Below are 18557 nucleotides of genomic sequence, written 5' to 3'. Positions count from 1 at the left end.
ACCACAGCTGTCCCTGGGGTGAGAATAAGCTGAACGAGGCAGAGATAGACTGGCCTGGACACAGTGAAGAGACATGGTGTGGCGGGTCTGTGCGAAGGGCAGCTAGCAAGAGATGGTTGGTGAGGGCTTGTCACCACCAGAATAGCTAAGGGAGACTGCAAAAAAGTTTCTGAAAGAAGCAGGAGTGCCTTTCAGGATGATGCCATTGGTCATCAGAAAGGTAGCTGGAGTGGTCCAAGTGAGAACTGCAAGTAACCTGAATTAGAACCATAAGAGGCCCAGGAAATGAAACAGAACGCATGGGAGACCATGGCCTGACATGCCTTGGTTCAGCACACATCGAGGATTTTTTACCACCTGCCCCCCTCACATTATCATTCCATACTGAGTGGGGAGTGGGAGCAGTGATTCCCAGCAGTTCTGAGGATCCCATGACTGGGAGAAGCAGCAACAAGCCATGGGGGACAGTTAAGAAGTTACAGCTAAGATGGGACTTGTACAGTCTAAGCAAAAATGGAACAAGCCTACACCAGTGAAGATAATACTCCACTCCGCAACTGGCGAGTTACCCACCCCACCCCACCCGGCCATCCTATCACAAGAGGTTCCCTGTTCAGGGCTCTTCAACAATCTTTAGCAGAAGTCTCCCTTCCCCTACTCCTCAAACAACTTTACAAAGAACCCCGCTAGCGAGTTCAAAGCGTTTCCCAGACTGCAACTTTCAAATACTAATCCATCTTCTTTATCCCCCAAATCCTGTCCAAACATTCCACAGACCTTAGCCACCCAAACTGATTAGTCCTTTCAATCAATCCAACAAACTGTGCAACCAACTAGCCCTACTAAAGTGATGGCCCCACCACCTCTCCATTTCTCACTTACTCCCTCTTCCCTGCAGAAGCTGGGCAACACCAGTTACCCAGTGTCCATGAGCTTCATTCTGATGGTTGGTTTGATAGCATTAGCTTCTTAGACATAAATGGCATATTCCTGTACCTCCCCTGATGGGCTTCAATGAACATTCTGACCTTTGGAGAGTCCTTATCAATGGATGGCTTAACCCTAAATAAAGTATCCTGAGCCCGGGGACATCTTGATCTTAAGAACAGATAGATCCCACAGGAATGCATCCTCAGGCACACTGAGCCTCTGGAGCATCTAATCCAATGGGCAGACTGATGCCAAATGGCAATGAGTCTCTGAAAGTATGTTGACACTGATAGTGGATAGTAACCCTGTGTACACTAATACCATTTGCTCTATATTGTTTACTCAATTAAGCATTAAGTGTTTAGTATTTGCCAAATAGTATGCTAGCACTAGGTCAGTAAGTGTTCACTCCATGCTACTGGCATTAAGGAGGTCACATTTTGATGGAGAAAACAGAAGAGTAAGTAGTTACAAAATAGAAAATGAGTGTGGATCTAGCCCTCAATGAGCACCTGTTCTGTTTCGGTCAGTCTTCTCTTCATATCACACAACGAGCTGGGGTTCAGAGAAGTGGAGTATGTTACTCGAGGTAGGCTACACAATTAGGAAGTGAAGAAATGGGATTTTAATTCAGGTCTGGATTTTTCTTTTTTTTCTCTGTAGCCCTCTGCTTCACAGTTTAGTGACTCAGTAAGATAATATGGCAAAAATGAAACATTACAGGAGCATATTACAAAGGTTGACCAGGTCTGTCCTAGGGAGTCTGGGAAGATTCCACCCAGGACATAAATACCTGGGCTAGTCTTTTTTACGGGGAACTTGGGAAAGGAAAAACGGGGCAAAGGAAACATGCAAACACCTGTTCAAAAACCAATGAGGCATATTCTGGGGGCAGACCGTAAGAGCCCCCAAGACTATGGAGGTTGGACATTATCCTAGAATTTGGGGGAGGAGGAGGCTGCATAATTTAATCAGGCATTTCAGGAAGATCCCCTGCTAAGGGAGAGAAACAGAAGACCGGAAGGTGAATCGGGGCCACTGTGACTGTTCAGAGGACACGACAGTGGCAACAAGGATGGCGACAAGACTATGATTGAAGAGGATGTTAAGAGGCAGACTCAGGAGGGCTTGGAGACCGGTTGAACTTGAATGGTGAGATATGGGAATCTAAGACGTTACCTGGTATTTTATAAAGATGATTGAAGGGATAGTATATGGAAAAGCTGGCTACTCCAGAGTGGTGGAAGCTTACAGCATGTGGAGATGTGTCCAGAATTAAGGTTAGAGGGATAGGTTGGGACTTGTTTTAAAAAGCCCAAAGTGAAGTCATTTGCCCCCCAAGATTTAATTAGTTTCAGCCTATCCCAGGAATGTCACCTTTTAACAGCCAACTATGAAATTTTCTGACCAACACTAGTGAGGTAGTCTGCATGATAAAAACCTTGCCAGTAACTTGCCCTCCCCCTTTCCTATGAGACCTTCCATTTTGTACAACTCCTGGGAGCATCTCTGCTTGGTAGATGGGATGTTGCCCAATTTATGAATTGTTTAGCAAAGCCAATTAGATCTTCAGATTTGCTCAGGTGAATTTTGTTCTTTAGCAGACCGAATGGTGAGGTCTTAAATGCAACTAAGTAATTGTGACTTATTTGATCAACTATGGGGCTGCACCAAATCTTTTAAGGAAAGATTGAAGAATTTACTCAATGGAGTTAATGAAGTTATTCATTTATTCATGTAATACCAAATGGCAGCGAGGTGCTAAGCAAGAATCCTGCTTAGAACCTTTTGGAGGGGCAGACAAATAAAGAGATGATTGCATTGGGAGTCATGAGGCATTGGAGGTCATGGAAGTCTTCCATCTAGGAAGTAAGATCCAAGCTGGACTTGAAGAATGAAGAAGCAACAGACTGAAAAAGGAGAGGGAAATTGCATTGTAGGCACAGAAAACTGCCAAAGGCTCAAAGACCGTGTCGACCACGTGGCTCTTTCGTTGCTGACTCTTGGCTAGGGAGGTGTTTGTAGGGAAAGAAATACCCTATGCCTAGGTTGACAGAAAATGGATGATACTGGAACTCTTTTTTCCTTATAGCCTGTGCTAATGTGTGCACAAGTTTGTTTTTACTGTGAATGTGTGTTCACACATTCTTTGTGTGTGGTTGTGCATGTGCTAGAAACATTTCAGAAAGGGTCTCAGTGAGATCGTATGTGTCGCGTAAGTTCTAAGACACCACAGTTCTTTTATTTTCTCCTGTTCCCCTTTTCTGTGCTTCTGCTTCATCCTTCCTTCTCTGACCCTCCCTTAAGGTTTCATTCCCCAGGCTTCCATCCTGGGTCCTTCTCACAGTCTACACACTGCTGGGAAGGTCTCATAGAAGCCTTTGACTGCGATGATTACCAGTTTGTTAAAGGTGCCCAGTCTTCAGCTCTAGCTCTGGCCCATATTCAGAGCTGATTGCAGACTAGGTAAATGAACACTAGATTTCCCCTGGGTGTCTCAGAAGCATCTTAAATTCAGCATGTTCAATATTGAACTGATTGTCTCTACCTCCTCCACAACACCTGAATTTCCCTTCTCAGGTGATGACACATCAGGTATTCTGTTGTCAAAACCAGAAACTTGGATGAATCCTTGATTCTCCCCTCCATGCTTCAACTGGTTCATTACTACTCTGCCTTCAGTCTTGCCCTCTGTGATACTGTACCAAAAATACAGAAACACATATTTGACTTTTCATCCAGGTTCCTGGAACACAGCTTTTAAACCCTTTGGAATTTGTTTAAGTGATAAGAGCTATAAATGGTGTAAAGAGTCTTTTGTTATTCCTAACCAGACCCTTTCAACCACACCGAGTTTATGTTAAAGAAGTGATTTGAGTTTGGAATTTTCAGCTTGGGTGGAGGGGAGAGGGGCTGAAAGTCACCAATTGAATTAATCACCAATGGCCAATGATTTAATCAGTCATGCCTATGTAGTGGCCCTTCTGTCCAACAGAGTTTGAAGAGTTTCTGGGTTGGTGAATAAGAATGTATCTAGGAACAATTACATGCCAGGAAGGTAGTATACCCCCAGTCTTCAGAAACAGAAGCTCCTATCCTTTAGACCCTTCCAGACCTCACCCTGTGTATATTTTCATCTGGCTGTTCATTCGAATCCTTTAATGTTTTTTAGTAAATCGGTAATGGTAAGTAAACTGTTTTTCCTGAATTCTGTGAGGTGCTGCAGTAAATTACTCAAACCCAAGAAGGAGGTCCAATTTATATCTGGTGTGTCAGAAGCACAGGTGACAACCTGGACTTGTGACGTGTATCTGAAGGGGCAGGGGAAGGCAGTCTTGTAGTACTGAGCCCCTAACCTTGGGATCTGATACTGTCTCCAGGTATTTGTAGTGTTACTGCAGGATATTTTTTTACCACAATACCTGGGATTCATTGTCTTGCAGCTTCCAAGAATGAAGAGGTGGGCACAAAATGAGCAGCAGACAAGTTTATTAGCATATAAGATTAGAAAGGAACAATAGTAGAAAAGCTCTCTTTACAGAGGGGACATTCACAAATAAATGCCCCAGGACTATAGGCAAGGGTCCTTGTTTTACAAGGTTCTGGTCAGCCCACCCCCATCCCTTCCCCCTTGTACCTTTTCAGGTTCTACCCTTATTGGCTTGATAGTTCCAGGTGCTGGGTTGTCCATTCCTGATTGGCTCCTTTCCACTGTGTGAGGGGTTATCTGTGACCATACTTAGGTCTTTTGTCAAATTCCAGAGGGGAAATCTGAGGCAGGGGTTTGGGTGGGGGGGGGGGGGGGGTCTGTTACATCCTTAAGAGGAACCTTAATGCCTCTTGAGGTCAGACACGCCCAGCATCCTTCCAAAATAGGTGTTTTTCCCCCACCCAGGGACCTCAGGCCCTAATCTTACCCTCCCTGCCTACTGAATCCTATCTTCTATCATAGTGTCAGAATTGAGTTAAACTGTAGGACACTCAGCGGATATCTGGGAATTGCTTGGTGTGGGAAAATTACCTGCACATCTGGTTGCAGAATTGTTTGATGTGAGTAGTAAGTGTAGAGAAAAACAGTTCCTCTTCACTCTCTTTGATCTATTCCCCTCACAGACGAGGATAAAGTTCACACTTCTTACTACAGCCTGTAAAGCTCATCATGGCCTTGACTGATCTTCCACCTCCATAGCTGGGAGGGTCTCATATGGAGTATCGTGCTTCCTCTGCATTTGCTCTGCCCTCTGCCTAAAATATATGCCCCTTTGGCTCACTTCTGCTCTTCCTTTAGGTTTTGGTCTAAACCGAAAACCTCCTCTTGGAAGGTGCTCCTGTACCATGATTACATCTTAGCATTCATCTCACCATTTTGGACTTGTGTGTTTACTCTTGTTAAAAAGCAGAATTCAAAGGGATGCCTGGCTGGCTCAGTCAGAAGAGCATGCAACTCTTGATTTCGGGCTTGTGAGTTCAAGCCCCACGTTGGGTGTAGAGATTACTATAAATAAATAAATTCAGGGATGGGAGAGGAAAAAAGTTTCAACTGAGTAAGTTTTAAAGATCTTGTTTGCTTTATTCGGTGATTCAGAAATTGGGCAGCATCCCATCTAGCAGATAGAAGGGAGCTCTGAGGGGCTGTACAAAATGAAAGACTTTTATAGGCAGAAGGAGGTGAGAACAACGAAGTTATATTAGCAAGCATTAGATTGGTTGTGGCAAGGTCACTTTCCTTTAGGAGATGGCAGGGATCTGTCGGATTACCTCACTAGTGCTGACCAGGTGCTTCGGTTTTGAAGTCTGTTTCCAGGAAAGGTGAAAACTATAACTGAGTCTTGTTTTGGTGACCAGCATATGCTAAATGGGCTTGGTGTAAGAGACTCTATTTTGGCCACTTTTTTTTTTTTAATGTTTATTTTTGAGAGAAAGAGACAGCATGAGTGGGGGAGGGTCAGAGAGAGAAGGAGACACAGAATCCGAAACAAGCTCCAGGCGTTGAGCTGTCAGCCTACAGCTGGACTCGGGGCGTGTATGGAGTATCGTGCTTCAAAGGATACAGCAGCCCAGAGGTAAAATAAGGTAGCAATAACAGCCACGAAACAGATTGTTGTCCTGCTCCTATGTACCTGCTTACAGGTCCTCCCAAAAGTCATGTGGGGTATCTTAGAAGTTCTTTGAACCTACGGTCAACTTTGTGTTTTGAAAGTTTAACTGAATTTTATAAAATAATTTTTAAACATTGTAAAATAATGTCCATGTCATTAAATCTTCAAAAACCTTATTTTGAATAGGTTCATAAGTTTTTATTACGTAGCCAAACTTACTTATTTAAACAATTTTTTAGTGTTGGACACGTGAGTTTCCAATTTTGTGCTAATACATCATTCCGTGGTGAACAGGTGTGTGTAAACACAAATGTCTACATTTCTATTTCTTTAGAATAATTTGCATCCCCTACTCTGTGTCGCACATTCTCACCTGAGAAACCATCCAAACCACTGCATGGGAAGGAGGCCATTATGAAAGTACATCTCCAGCTTCTGCTTACCCTCTTTCTACTGTGGAGGGAGGGGGTAGGAAGCTGAGAGGGAACCAAAGAAAATCTGATCCTCTGCCGTCTGTGGGTCCATAAGTGCCACAGTCCTGTCTGCCTCCATCAGCCTAAACTAGAGCCCCTGTGAAAACTCTAAGTAGCTTTGGAGAGCAAAGGATTCTAGGGATGTTGAAACCTGAATGTGGTTCCCTTTAATCAACCCCAACCTATCTGCTCTCCTGAGCCTATAGGCTGCTTGGGTGCAAGAGAGGCCCTGGGCTCTGCTGGAGTCCTGAGAGAGGATTGCTTTAGGACTTTGGCTGTGGTGGGCCAGGGAAGTCTTGGGAGGCTGGTACAGAGGGGTCTCTAGCAAGGATCTGGCTCCTGCGGAGAACATGGTCCACTGATCTGTGGACCCTTGAGGGAAGCAGGTGTGGGCTCTTACTGGATACTTGCTCTGGACAAGAGTAGTTGAACAGGTAAACTGAGTCTTCCTGTTCCCCTGAGGCAGGGAGTATGAGACAAGGCCTTCAGCAGGGGATTGGCGTCTTGCTTGGTTCTACCTGGCCCATCCTGGATGGCAAGACCATTTCACCTCCCAACACCCACAGAATTGCTAACAATAGCCAGACTTAACCCCAAAAAGCTTCACTCAGTCCTCCTTGAGGAATCAAGGGATCCATTCATACTCCAGTTGACTTCACAGCTTATTGCTGTGATACCAGGTTCTAGCATATCTGATGAAAAAAGTAGCATTTCTCCTACATACTAGCCATGGTCAGCATTTCCAAGAATGTTCAAACAGTGCCAAACTGCTGGAACTGCATTGCTTCTCATTGCAATGCCTAGGAATCCATGCATGATCAGTAATGCAATTCTTTACAGGGCTAACAAAATTCCAGTTGTCCCCGGCTACACCAGTGTGTCTCCCAGATGGGAAGATAATTGTTTGGTGGTGATCTAGGCTGTAATTAGGGTTACTTGTTTCCTGATCTGTCCAGGTCTGTCTTCTGCTTCATTGGGAATGCCAGCCCCATGCTTATGTTTCTGTCCCATGTTGGTGGTCATCAGTTTAATAATGGTCTCTCCCACCATGTTGGTCCTTCTGTCTATAATGGATGGGCCAATAGTCCCATATGGAACCCAGCTCTATGCCTGAGGCCTGAGTCAGGCCACTAGAGGGCTCCCTTGCACCACTTAACAGCCTTTGGTTGCCAGCTCACACTCCTTGTTCCCGGGCAGCTTTCTAAGGGCCTGGTACAGAAAAAGCACTTCTTGCCTTGGAAAGACTAGGTTGGTGCAAAATGAGTGACCAAAGCTCACAGATATGCTTCGACTCCAGAACCACCTTTGGTTACCTTTGATGTGGTTACAGAGTGAAGACACCAAACTATCTTACTGTAGCCCCACCACAAAATCACTATAAACACATAATAGTTTTCAAAACATGGTTTAGAAACACAGTTTTAAATGAAACTCATAGGGACCACTCCCTTTCTAATCAGATTATAATATACAGCCCTTCTATACAAAAATCCTGGAGCTGCCACTTCCCAGGAGAAACCCTGGCCCAGGCCCTAACGATCAAGAAGGGGTTTCTGGGGCTTTCTATCCAGGGAAGGGATGGTGCCAGAGCTAGTGTATAGCCCTGGGACCCCTACAAAATAAGATGGCCTTTCTGCATGGTACTAGTTTTTGGCAGGTGAATGAGGAACCCTCGACAACTCTGAAGGTTGGAAGAAGGTGCAAGGCGGTATCCTGTCCAAACCATCCCAGGTAAGACCACTCAGCTGATTGAGAGAGCAAGAGAAGGATTGAGGTAAGGGTTAGCTGAGGGTGGAAACCCCAAATCCAGATCTAAAATCCCAGCTGAAGGGGGGACATACTTAATTTGGGTCCCCTGAAAGCAGAGCATGTGACAGGGACTTGGGGGAAGAAGGTAGTTTATGTGGAAGGTGATCTGTATTAGAAAAATACCACAAACTTATTATCTTATAACAATAGAAATTTATTCTCTTACAATTTATGGAGTCTAGAAGTCTGAAATCGAGGTGTTCGTGGGGCCATGCTCCCTCTGAAGCCTCTAGAAGAGGATCCTTCCTTGCCTTTCCTAAATGCTGGTAGCCCCAGATGTTCCTTGGCTTAGAGCTGCAGCGCTTCGTCTCTGCCTGTCACCATGTGGCACTCTCCTTGTGCATCTGTGTCCACATTTGCCTCTTATAAGGACACCAGTCATATTGGATATGGCCCACCCTAATGTTCTCAACTTGATTACATCTGGAAAGACCCTGTTTCCATGTAAGGCCATATTCGCAAGAACCAGGGTTTCGGACTTCAGCATATCTTTTGGGGGGAGACAGTCAACCCATAATATGATCCAAGAAGCAGACGTGAAGACAAGGGAGGAAAATCAATACAATCTAAGGTATTAAACTGGTTATTTACGTGCCACTGAGAACCCTCTAGGAACTGTGTAAAATACCCCTCAGAATTCTGAAAGACCTGAAAGCTGGGACATTTAATCAGTTCTTCCACTGGTTGAAGAATGTCTTAGAAGGTTAACTTCCTCCTACTTGTAGACTGCATCCACAGGTGGACGACGTGTCGTTTCCTGGCCGATAAGGAGAACTTGAGATAAGAGTAATATGCATGAAACTGTCCACTACCACCAGGCAGAAGACAGGAGGCCACGTGCTATGACACAGGGCACCAAAAGATTCTGCAGAGGTACACCCCTTGCATTGCTAAGATCTCCTGCCACACATAAATCCACTCTGTCATTGACTCTTTTAAGGCAGTGGTCAGCTGCAAGCTCCTTAAAAAAAAAAAAAAAAAAAAAAAAAACTTTCAACAGGAGGGTTAGTGGAATAAACTATAGTTCCCCTCCTGCAGCTGCTCCTAAGCCACAATTAATATTCATCATCTCCTTTCCCCACAACCCTAACATCAAAGCTGGTCTGGATGGCTCATCCTGAGGGGGTGAGCCCTTGTCTGCCTTGCCATTATCAGGCTTTGTTGGCTGTGATTGCCTAGTTAGCATCATCCCCAGGGCTGAAAGCGCAAAGAGACACTCCAGCACACAGTTCCAGATGACTCTCCACTGATCCCACTATGCAGCAGCATCCTTAGCTCCTCTGGACAGTCAGGGATGATTGCTCCCTTCAGTATAATAAAACTCTTTTTACTTGATGGTCCACTGCCTTGAGGGGCCCAAAGTGGAAAAATCCTGTGTTAACCAGTTGACAATGTCTCCCTGAGAATCAGTATCTCAAATCCAACAGAGCCAGTCACAGAAATGGGAAAACGTTTCTGTAAGGACCTCACCAGAGTGATGATGAGAGGGACTAATCCTATTTTCACCATTTGGTTACTTGGCCCTGTGTCATCTTTTTTTTTTTTTTTTTTTAATTTTTTAATTTTATTTTTGAAAGAGCACTAGCGGGAGAGGGGCAGAGAGAGAGAGGGAGACACACAATCCAAAGCAGGCTCCAGGCTCTGAGCTGTCTGCACAGACCCTAACACAGGGCTCGAACTCACGGAGTGTGAGATCATGACTTGAGCTGAAGTCGGACGCTCAACCAACTCAGCCACCCAGGCGCCCCTGACCCTGTGTCTTCTAACTACTGGGGACATAGCACTATATGTCAGCTGTTCCACAGGATGTCACTCCAAAGCTGGCTTCTTAGCTAAGCCTTTAATTTAAAAGGCCATTCCTGAGGTGTCTGGGTGTTTCAGTTGGTCAAGCATCTGACTCTTGATTTTGGCTCAGGTCATGATCTCATGGTTCGTGAGATCGAGCCCTGTGTTGGGCCCTGTGCTGACAGCACAGAGCCAGTTTGGGATTCTCCCTCTCTGCCCCTCACCAACTTGTGTGTGTGTTCTCTCTCTTTATCTCTCAATAAATAAACAAACATTAAAAAAATAATAATACAAGGCCATTCCCACTTTCTACCATTCGTTTCCAGGCAATGAAGTATATGATAAGACCTCTTCTTTTACAAAACCATTGTCACATGTCCTTTACCATAAAATGTACCCTTCAACTGATACTTCACAATACAGAATCCCAGGTTGATAATTAGATGTTCAATAATCCACTAGAGAAGCACAACAGGCATGGAAGATAAATCCATATTCCAAAAAGATATCAGTTCCAGTAAGAACACATTATTGCCTTCTGCAGGGTGGAAGGAGTCTGATGTAATCAAATTACCACCAAGTGCTGGGGCAATCTACTCAAGAAATGACACCATAATGAGGATCCAGCCCCTGAAACTGAGACTGCAGGTTGAGCATTGGGTGGCTGCAGTAGATAAATCAGCCTTGGTGAGAGGGAGCCCCTGGTGGTGAGACTCTGCAGCGCCTCCCTCTCGGCCACACCCCCACTCCATTCATGGGCCCCTGCACTTTGCTGGTTGAAACAGAAACCAGCAGACCAGTCATTCTGTGTGCCTAATTATTGATCCTTCCTCTCCAGCAGAAGCTTTCTGATGAGCATTGACATGACACGTAAAGATCTGCACAATCTGACATCTCTCCTGTGAGTCCATTCATGCACCTTTTCCCCAGGCTTCCTTCTCCAGTACTCCAATCTTGCTTCATGCGATTGAGTTATTCTCTGCTGTCCAGAAGTCCATGTACATCCTTGCCTCAGGCCATGCCTCCCTACATGCGAAGTTGATGGACAAGTGTACTGCTCAGTAGAAGGATTTCCGTCACTGCTCACCTTTAGGACTTGTCCTGAGTATGTGGTATGGCCGCAATTCATTTTTGTTTTGTACCATTGTATGAAGTCAACCCAAACAGACTCCAGGCTCCACATTTTTTCCTCCTATAACAGTGGTCGTAAGGAACGCCCCACAAGCATGAATGTGAGTTGTGGAGGCAGGTTGGTCAACAGGGCTGTACACATAGAGTCATCTTTCCATGCAGCTCACTTCTTGTTCTGTCTGGATCCAATCCCAAATGTACTATTCCCATCATACAATGAACTACCCACTTATGACTGGTGAACTAGTCAACAGAAATTACCCAGTCTATGACTGGTAGCCCAGATTACAGCAGACATTTCTAGTCATATAGTGTCTTGATATCCCTGCTATCAGGTATTCACAGACTCTGCTTGAGCCCTGTAGCAAACCATGAGCTGCTTTTTCAAATATGAGTAATTCTGTGCTGTGCAAGGCAAGGCTTAGCTCTCAAGCCAGAAAGATCTCATAGTGGAACTTTCCACAGACCCCATATAGTGTTCTTGTCTAACAGAGACCTCTGGCACTAATGGACTGTCAAGTCCTAGAACTCAAGAGTTAGGCAGCTGGCACCTCCTTCTTTCCACTCATCATTTAGCCACCAGAGGACAACTCCCACTTTCCTAGTGCTTTACTATGCAGAACAATCGAGTTTCTTTGTTGCCACTCTTCTGTGTAAACTAACCGGGACCCTTCCTATCATAACCAAAAGGCCCCATTCATGAGCTTTCAAGGAAAAAGAACCAGCTCCTCTGAGATGAATTCTGACTGCCTGGGTATCTTTGTTGTAAAACAACCATTTCTATGTCCCCACCGATTTTCTGGGTCAGGGCAGGGCACTCAAGGGTGACTTATCTCTCCTCCATAATGTTTGGGGCCTCAGCTGGGAACACTCAAGCAGCTGGAAATGACTCGGACTAGGGGCTATAATCTGCTGAAGGCTTTTTTGCTTACATGTCTGGTGCTTGGGTGACCTGAAGACTGGGCTCAGCTGGGACTATCAACTGAAGCATCTACATATGACCTTCCCTTATAGGTTGGGCTTCCTCACAGTGTAGTGGCTACATGGTCGTGGGACTTCTTACGTGGTGGCCTTTATGGTAAACTAAAAGGCCATCTATTACTTAACCTCAGAAATCACATAGCATAGAGATTCATGGAAAGGTAACACAACCCTTCCTGCTCAATAGGAGGAATGTCAAAGATTCGCAACTGTACTTTAAATCTGCCACTATCTCCCCCCCCAACAGAATGCTGACACATGACTTCTGGAATTGATAAGGGTCAAAGGTCCATTCTCTGGGGCTTTGGTAGGCTCTTCCATCTGCCTAGCTCAGGGCTCATGTCTGGGATGCAGCTTCTCCACAGCCCAGGCCTAGGAAACCTGACTTTGGGCTTCTTATTTGTACTTAAGGGTGTCAGGATTTGGAGATGAGGGTCTGGTAATCCAGTACACCTGCTACTGACTCTTATAGCTATAGAACTCTTGTCTTGCACCAACTACTTGGTTCCCTGGTGATGTAGAATAGGTGTTTATTACCACTGGCCCCAGTGACCTCCAAGGCAGGCTGCAAGGAAGGGCCTGGCAGCCAGTGCCCAACGTCAGCCCCAGTGGGTCTCTGTGAGCATGTGTTGGAGTGGGGTGATGCTGCTGGAGCAGGACTCCTCTTGTTGAGGGAATATCCTTCTTAGGTTCTACTGCTCTTCCATCAGTGTTTTGGGGAAAGAACATCCTTGGATGCTTGTCTGATAACATATGGGGCAGGAGCTGTGGCTTCTGGTTCTGCAGTGTCTGTGGGAGGTCCCACAAACACCACACATTCTCCAGATAGGAGTGTTCTCCCCTCAACTTTACCCAAACAATGAAATAAGGCTTCCCGCACTTGTAACGAGTTGATTCTGGAGTCCCAATCCACCACTCCCATGGCCAAGAGACTCACCATCAAGATGTGGTTCCGAAACAGTGGTTCTCTTTGGGAGTCAGTCCATGCATGTCAGTCTATAAACCCCACAGGGGAGTGACAGTGTCTGCTTGCTATTTACAGCATCTTGCTGATCCTTGGTAAATACTGCTTAATGATGCATTTGCACAACTCTGAGGGCTTCAGGGAAACCATTGGTTACAGAGAGGACTGTTGCCCAGGGTGGCAAACTCCAAAGCTACAGGGACCAGTTATGTAAGTGGAAGAAACTGGCTGGCTGGGGCCTGAGGCCCATAGGAGAACACATGCTCCCTGTAAGGAGAGCAGCCACTTCTCGGCTGTATGCCCGCCATGCGGAAGGCCGGCCCAAGGCTTGCCAGATTTTCTTAGTTTTCAAGAGAGGACAAAAGGTTCAATCTATTAAATCTCTCCATTAATTGTTGTCAACTTAGTCAATGAAAACAAACACAACCACATTTGTGGGCTGGATGCAACAGGTGTGCTGTCCCTTGCAAGCCAGGAACCCACAGGGTTCACAGAAGGTCTGGTTTCACAGAGTTGCCCCTGATCCTTGGATTAGTGTAGCTCAAAGGCTACTGCCCTGCGCTCCTCCTCCCCACCGCTGGCGCCTCCACCCTGACCCGGGTCTCAGCATGTTATTGCTGTCACAACAGCTGCACTGAAAGGTCCTTCTTAGGCTTCCGTGACCTCTGCAAGAAGATTATACCTGTAAATCCCCGCAGCCGGCAGCCAGGGTGGGGGAAGGGAAGAGAAGGAGGGGGCAGTCTTCCCTCTCCACGTCTGCGCCCCTCTCCCCATAGCCCTCCCTGGGCCTTTTTCTGCCAGGTGTAGATGAAGAAGACACTCTCCGCTAGTTGAACCAACAAGGCTGCATTTTTTTCCAAGGAATTTTTAGTAGTAATGAAGAGAAAGCACAAGGAAAATAAACAGACATGGCCTAGAAATGGGTGTGTTTACAGAGCCCGGTCCTCGGAACCCAAGGGGGCCACTGTATGTTGAATAGCGGGGCCAAGGGAATCCAGTGGGGGAAGAGGGAGGAAGAAGTGGGTTTTCCTTCGGGTAAGGAGGGGGCTGAGCCTCACCACTTTTAGGCGAGGGGGACTCCGGTAATTAAAAGACTTACTAGGGGAAAAGGGGCTGGGAGATGGCGGGAGTCCTCAACATTCGGGGGATGGGGATTTCCATTCCTGAGAAGGGGGTCAATCTAAGCGGAAGGTTGAGAGGAGTCAATGGATGACACTCCACGCCAGGAAGGAGGGGGCGGCTCTGCAGAGGTGGCCTGAGTACGGTGAGCAGGAGAGGAGACAGCCTCTTAGCAATCCTAGTCCCGGGAAGGTTTGAAAGCAGCGGTGCCCCAGTGACGCCGGAAAAGATGGAGCGGTTGCCATGGCGACACGGAGCACACATCGGAAATAAATAAATAAGCCGTGCGGGCTGCAGCAGCCGCGCCCCCGCGGGACTGGAGCGCGGGGGAGGGGGCCCCGCGGGCCCGGGTCCCCGCAGCCTGCGCGTCCCAGCCATTGGCAGAGCCGGAGGGGGGGGTCACCCCCCCCGGAGGGGGGGCGAATGGTACAGTCCTCCGCCCGCGCCCCGGCCGGGCCCGCAGCGAGCGAAAGGCGAGCCCAACGCAGCCGCTGCCGCCGCGGCGGAGCCGGAGCCGAGCCCGGAGGTGGCGATGGAGGGAGTCAGCAGCCACCGGACCCTGTCCTACAGCCGCTGGAGCTACGACAGGTAGGGCGGCCGCCTGCAGGATGGGCTCGCCGGGCTCTCCGCGTGGCCCTGCGTGGGCGCCCTCCCCTGCGCCCACCCCGGCGGGAGGAGCAGAGTTCCCGGGGAGCGCGGCCGCCAGCGCTCAGACCCCCGGCTGCACACGGACCCTCGAGCGTCCGGCTCGTCGGTGCCGGGAGCGGCGGCTATGCGAAGCCGGAGCGGAGCGAGGGTGTCCTCACACCTGCGGGGCAGAGCCGGCGGAGGAGGGCACCGGGTCCGACGAGCTGCCTCCCCACCTCGCACCCCGCCCCCATCCCAGCCCGGCTGCCCTGCGGTGTCCACCCGCGCCGCAACCGCACGAGGGAGCGTGGAGGGGCCCCGGGGCGGGCGGCGCCGCGCGGTGGGGCGAGGAGGGGCCCCGGGGCGGTGGGTGAGGACTGCCGGCCGGCCGGAGCGCCCCAGCTTGCTGCCGGGGACCTGCGGGTCGCCACGGGCTGGGCGGAGCTGAAGGGCGGCCCGGGGCGGGCTGTCGGGGCGCCCGCAGTGTTGCCAGGCGCCCCGCCCGCCCCGCGGGCACCGGGAGAGGCTGCGGGCGTGGGCGGCCGGGAGTCGCGCTCCCCACGCACCCGTCCTGCCGGGAGGAATCATCCTTCCAGGTGAAATGAGAAAAATGAGGACAACAGAATGAGTCGGTCATCAAGCGGAGACTGATTCTGAGATTTTTGTCCTTTCTACCTATTTTTGGTGTGTTAAATGTCCCCTCTCTTTTAAAAATGAAACCATGACGATAGTAGATAGTAGATTGTTGTTGTTGTTAAAGTTCACAACCCCATGAGGATCTCTGGAGTTACATTTTCTGATCCATGGTCCTAATTGGGGAGGGCTGGAAGAGAAACTTCATTAACTGGGCTGCTCTCTTCTCCCTGAAGTCCTGCTTCCTGTGCTCTCCTTTCCCTTCACTGCTAAAAGCCTTCCTGCATCTTTGACACCCCTACCTTCGGAGCTTCAGAGAACAGGGTCCCCCTAGGACCCCTTTAACTCGCCCTCCAATTGATTCCATCTTTTTCCATTCTTAACTGGTGATCTCTCAGCCTGTAAATCTATTCAAGTTTGTGACGCCTCCCTCAAGAGGGGTGCAACTGGTCCACCTCTCTGCTTTCATCGCCTTCTTTGGGAGAACATGTCTAAATTGGTTGATTCTGTTTCCTCACCAACCCTGCATTGCACAGTCCTAGCCCGTCTGCTCGCTGTCCAGCTCACAACTGCAGCGAACGTGCCCTTTTTAAAAATAGTGTTTCCTATGGAGAAGAACTCTAAAATGATTGGAGTATTCAACTTAAAATAACAAACCCTCGGAGCTTGCCTTCAGATCCCAAACCACACATGCATTTGCTTATTCTGCAAACATGTATTGACTGCAAACTGTGTGTGGGGCCCTGGAGATAAGGAGATAACAAGACATAATTCCTTCCCCCAGAGGAGCTCCCAGTCTAGATCCTAGTAGAAAGAAGTGGCAACATATGCCAACGACCTAATACGTGTATAAGAGGGAATTTTTAAATTGAGACAATTCTATATAGTAACTAGACTTTTTTCCTGTAAAAACAAACAACAGCAAGACACTGGAATCAGACAGCCTGGGTTCAAATCCAGACTCCACCTAGCTCACTTGCAGCAAGTCACTTTCCCTTTCTAGGCTTCAGTTTTTTCTTCTGTGAAATGGGAAGTAATATAAGAATTAGATGGGAACATAGTAATAAGTGGTATCTATCACTGTTGTGTTAATACATATTGTAAATGTCTCTGAGAACCCTGTCTTCCATAGATGCTTAGTTTGAAAAGCAGTGTTCTCCTTTTTAGACCCCTAAATAAAGACCTTTCCTGGGGTTCTACCCTCAGAACCTTTTTCTTCTCACCCACACCATCTCAACACCTGCGGAGCCATGGGAAGAAAATAGCTTCCCTGGTCCGTATCCAAACTAACTGAATCAGAATCTCCAGATGTGGAACTCAAGAGTCAGTGTTTCGGATACAGCTGGTTTGGCTTTTACTCTGGAACCATTGGTCTATATCACTCACCTCCATTTTCCAGTTAGTGCTTAGTCTTTAAAGCATAAGGACTGAATTATTTTAAAATTGCACAGTCCTCAGTAAACTTTTAAAAACACTACATAAGCTACACATATATGTAGTCCCCATATTGAAAGTGAAATTCTGTGATTGTGCTGTCCCCGTCCCCACCCCTAACCCCTAGAAGCAAACCACTGTTAACAGTTCACACTTTCTGACTCTGTTCTTTGACTTCTGCCCCCACCACATCTCTGAACATTTGAACTCTCCTTCACACCCCCCCTAGAAGTTGGCCTCTTTGCATTATATAGCGTGTTCTTTTTAATCTGTTCCCCTCTTTGCTTTTCAGGTCATGTATGTATCAGTCATCTATTGCTGTGTAACAAATTACTCTTAAGTTTAATGGCCTAAAATAATAATTGTTCTAGTTAACTCGAGATTCTGTGCGTCAGGAATCTGGGCTGGGCTCGGTTGGGCAGTGTTTGTGGTCTGGCCTAGGCTTGGCTTCTCTTGGCCATGCTTACTCACGTGTGTGGTGCCTCAGCTGTGAAAGCTAACACATCTGAAGCTTCTCTCCCCAAAAAGAGAGAAATCCTTTCTCGTCTTCCAGCAGGCTCGCTCAGGTTTGTTCACATGCTGGTAGAAGTTTCCCAGTGAGAAAGCAGAAGGTACGAGGTCTCTTGAGGCCTAGGTTTAGGACGTGCACATCACCCTGTTGCACTGTATTGGTCAAAGTGAGTCAAAATGTCAGCACACGTTCAGGATAGAGGAATAAGCTTCACCTCTTGAAGGGAGGAGCTGCAAAGAATTCATGGCCATTTTTGCAATCTACCACAATATGAGGCCTGCATTTCTTTAATTGCTCACTCCTCTTGGTCCCCACTGTCCCAACGTGAGCACATGCCAAAGCTCCCCTCTCTTCCGTTCTGCTGTGTTCCATTCTGTTCTCAGGCTACACCCTGGTCCCAGTTATCACCTCAGTGCTTTTAACACAGAAATCAATATGTTCAACTCCACTCTTTTTGTCGAGCCCTAACCATGCCTCTGTAAAGGCTTGTAAACATCTCCATGTGGGTATTCTGTAGATATTCCACCAACACCCCTAACTCAATGGGTTCAAAGCCAGATCCTTCACTGGTAACTCTGTATTCTCTATCCAGCATCCCTCTAGCCAATGAACTCCTCAAAACGCTGACAGTGATTTTGAACTCTCCAAGGGTAACCATTCTGTCTATTCTTATGTATATCACTGATTGTTATGAAGATAAAATGAACTGACTGTGAAAGATGAGTGGCCTGGAGTACATCTCATCAAGTCCCTGTGTTCTCAAGAGCTTGGCACTTGGTTAGCCGTCTTGCCTCCATTCAAGCTCTAGTCATTATCCCAAAGACTTCAGGGTTTATGTAAATTACCAAGTAGCCCTCTTCACTCACAATTTCTGGACCTTCCCATTCTAGAAACTTCTCTTCAGCTATTCACAGAATACATTCCTACATGTTGGCTCCTGGGATCACCTCACCCCTGATATCATACACACTACTATCCCAATCTCTGGCCTCATGCGTCTCCCTCGTATATTCTTCCCACCACATTATCGAGTTATCTAGCGCTTTCATGTCTGCTTTTTC

At 47.3% G+C, this 18557-nt stretch overlaps 1 protein-coding gene across 2 annotated transcripts in view; it reads left to right on the top strand.

The window, feature by feature from the left end:
• Positions 1-14607: 14607 nt before the first annotated feature.
• TUB (TUB bipartite transcription factor) overlaps positions 14608-18557 on the top strand; it is an 85536-nt gene continuing 81586 nt past the window's right edge. Inside the window, exon 1 of one of the 2 annotated variants that reach the window (XM_027073217.2) lies at positions 14608-14879. In XM_027073217.2, the coding sequence (XP_026929018.1) occupies positions 14824-14879 (56 nt within the window). In that variant the 5' untranslated portion in view covers positions 14608-14823. The remainder of the gene's footprint in view (positions 14880-18557) is intronic. The other variant, XM_053203511.1, reaches the window with a different exon arrangement.

This window comes from Acinonyx jubatus, chromosome D1 (assembly GCF_027475565.1).
Source record: "Acinonyx jubatus isolate Ajub_Pintada_27869175 chromosome D1, VMU_Ajub_asm_v1.0, whole genome shotgun sequence".
In the NCBI taxonomy this organism is placed as follows: Eukaryota; Metazoa; Chordata; class Mammalia; order Carnivora; family Felidae; genus Acinonyx; species Acinonyx jubatus.
Note: the sequence above shows the minus strand (reverse complement) of the source record. Positions and strands in the feature narration are given on the sequence as shown.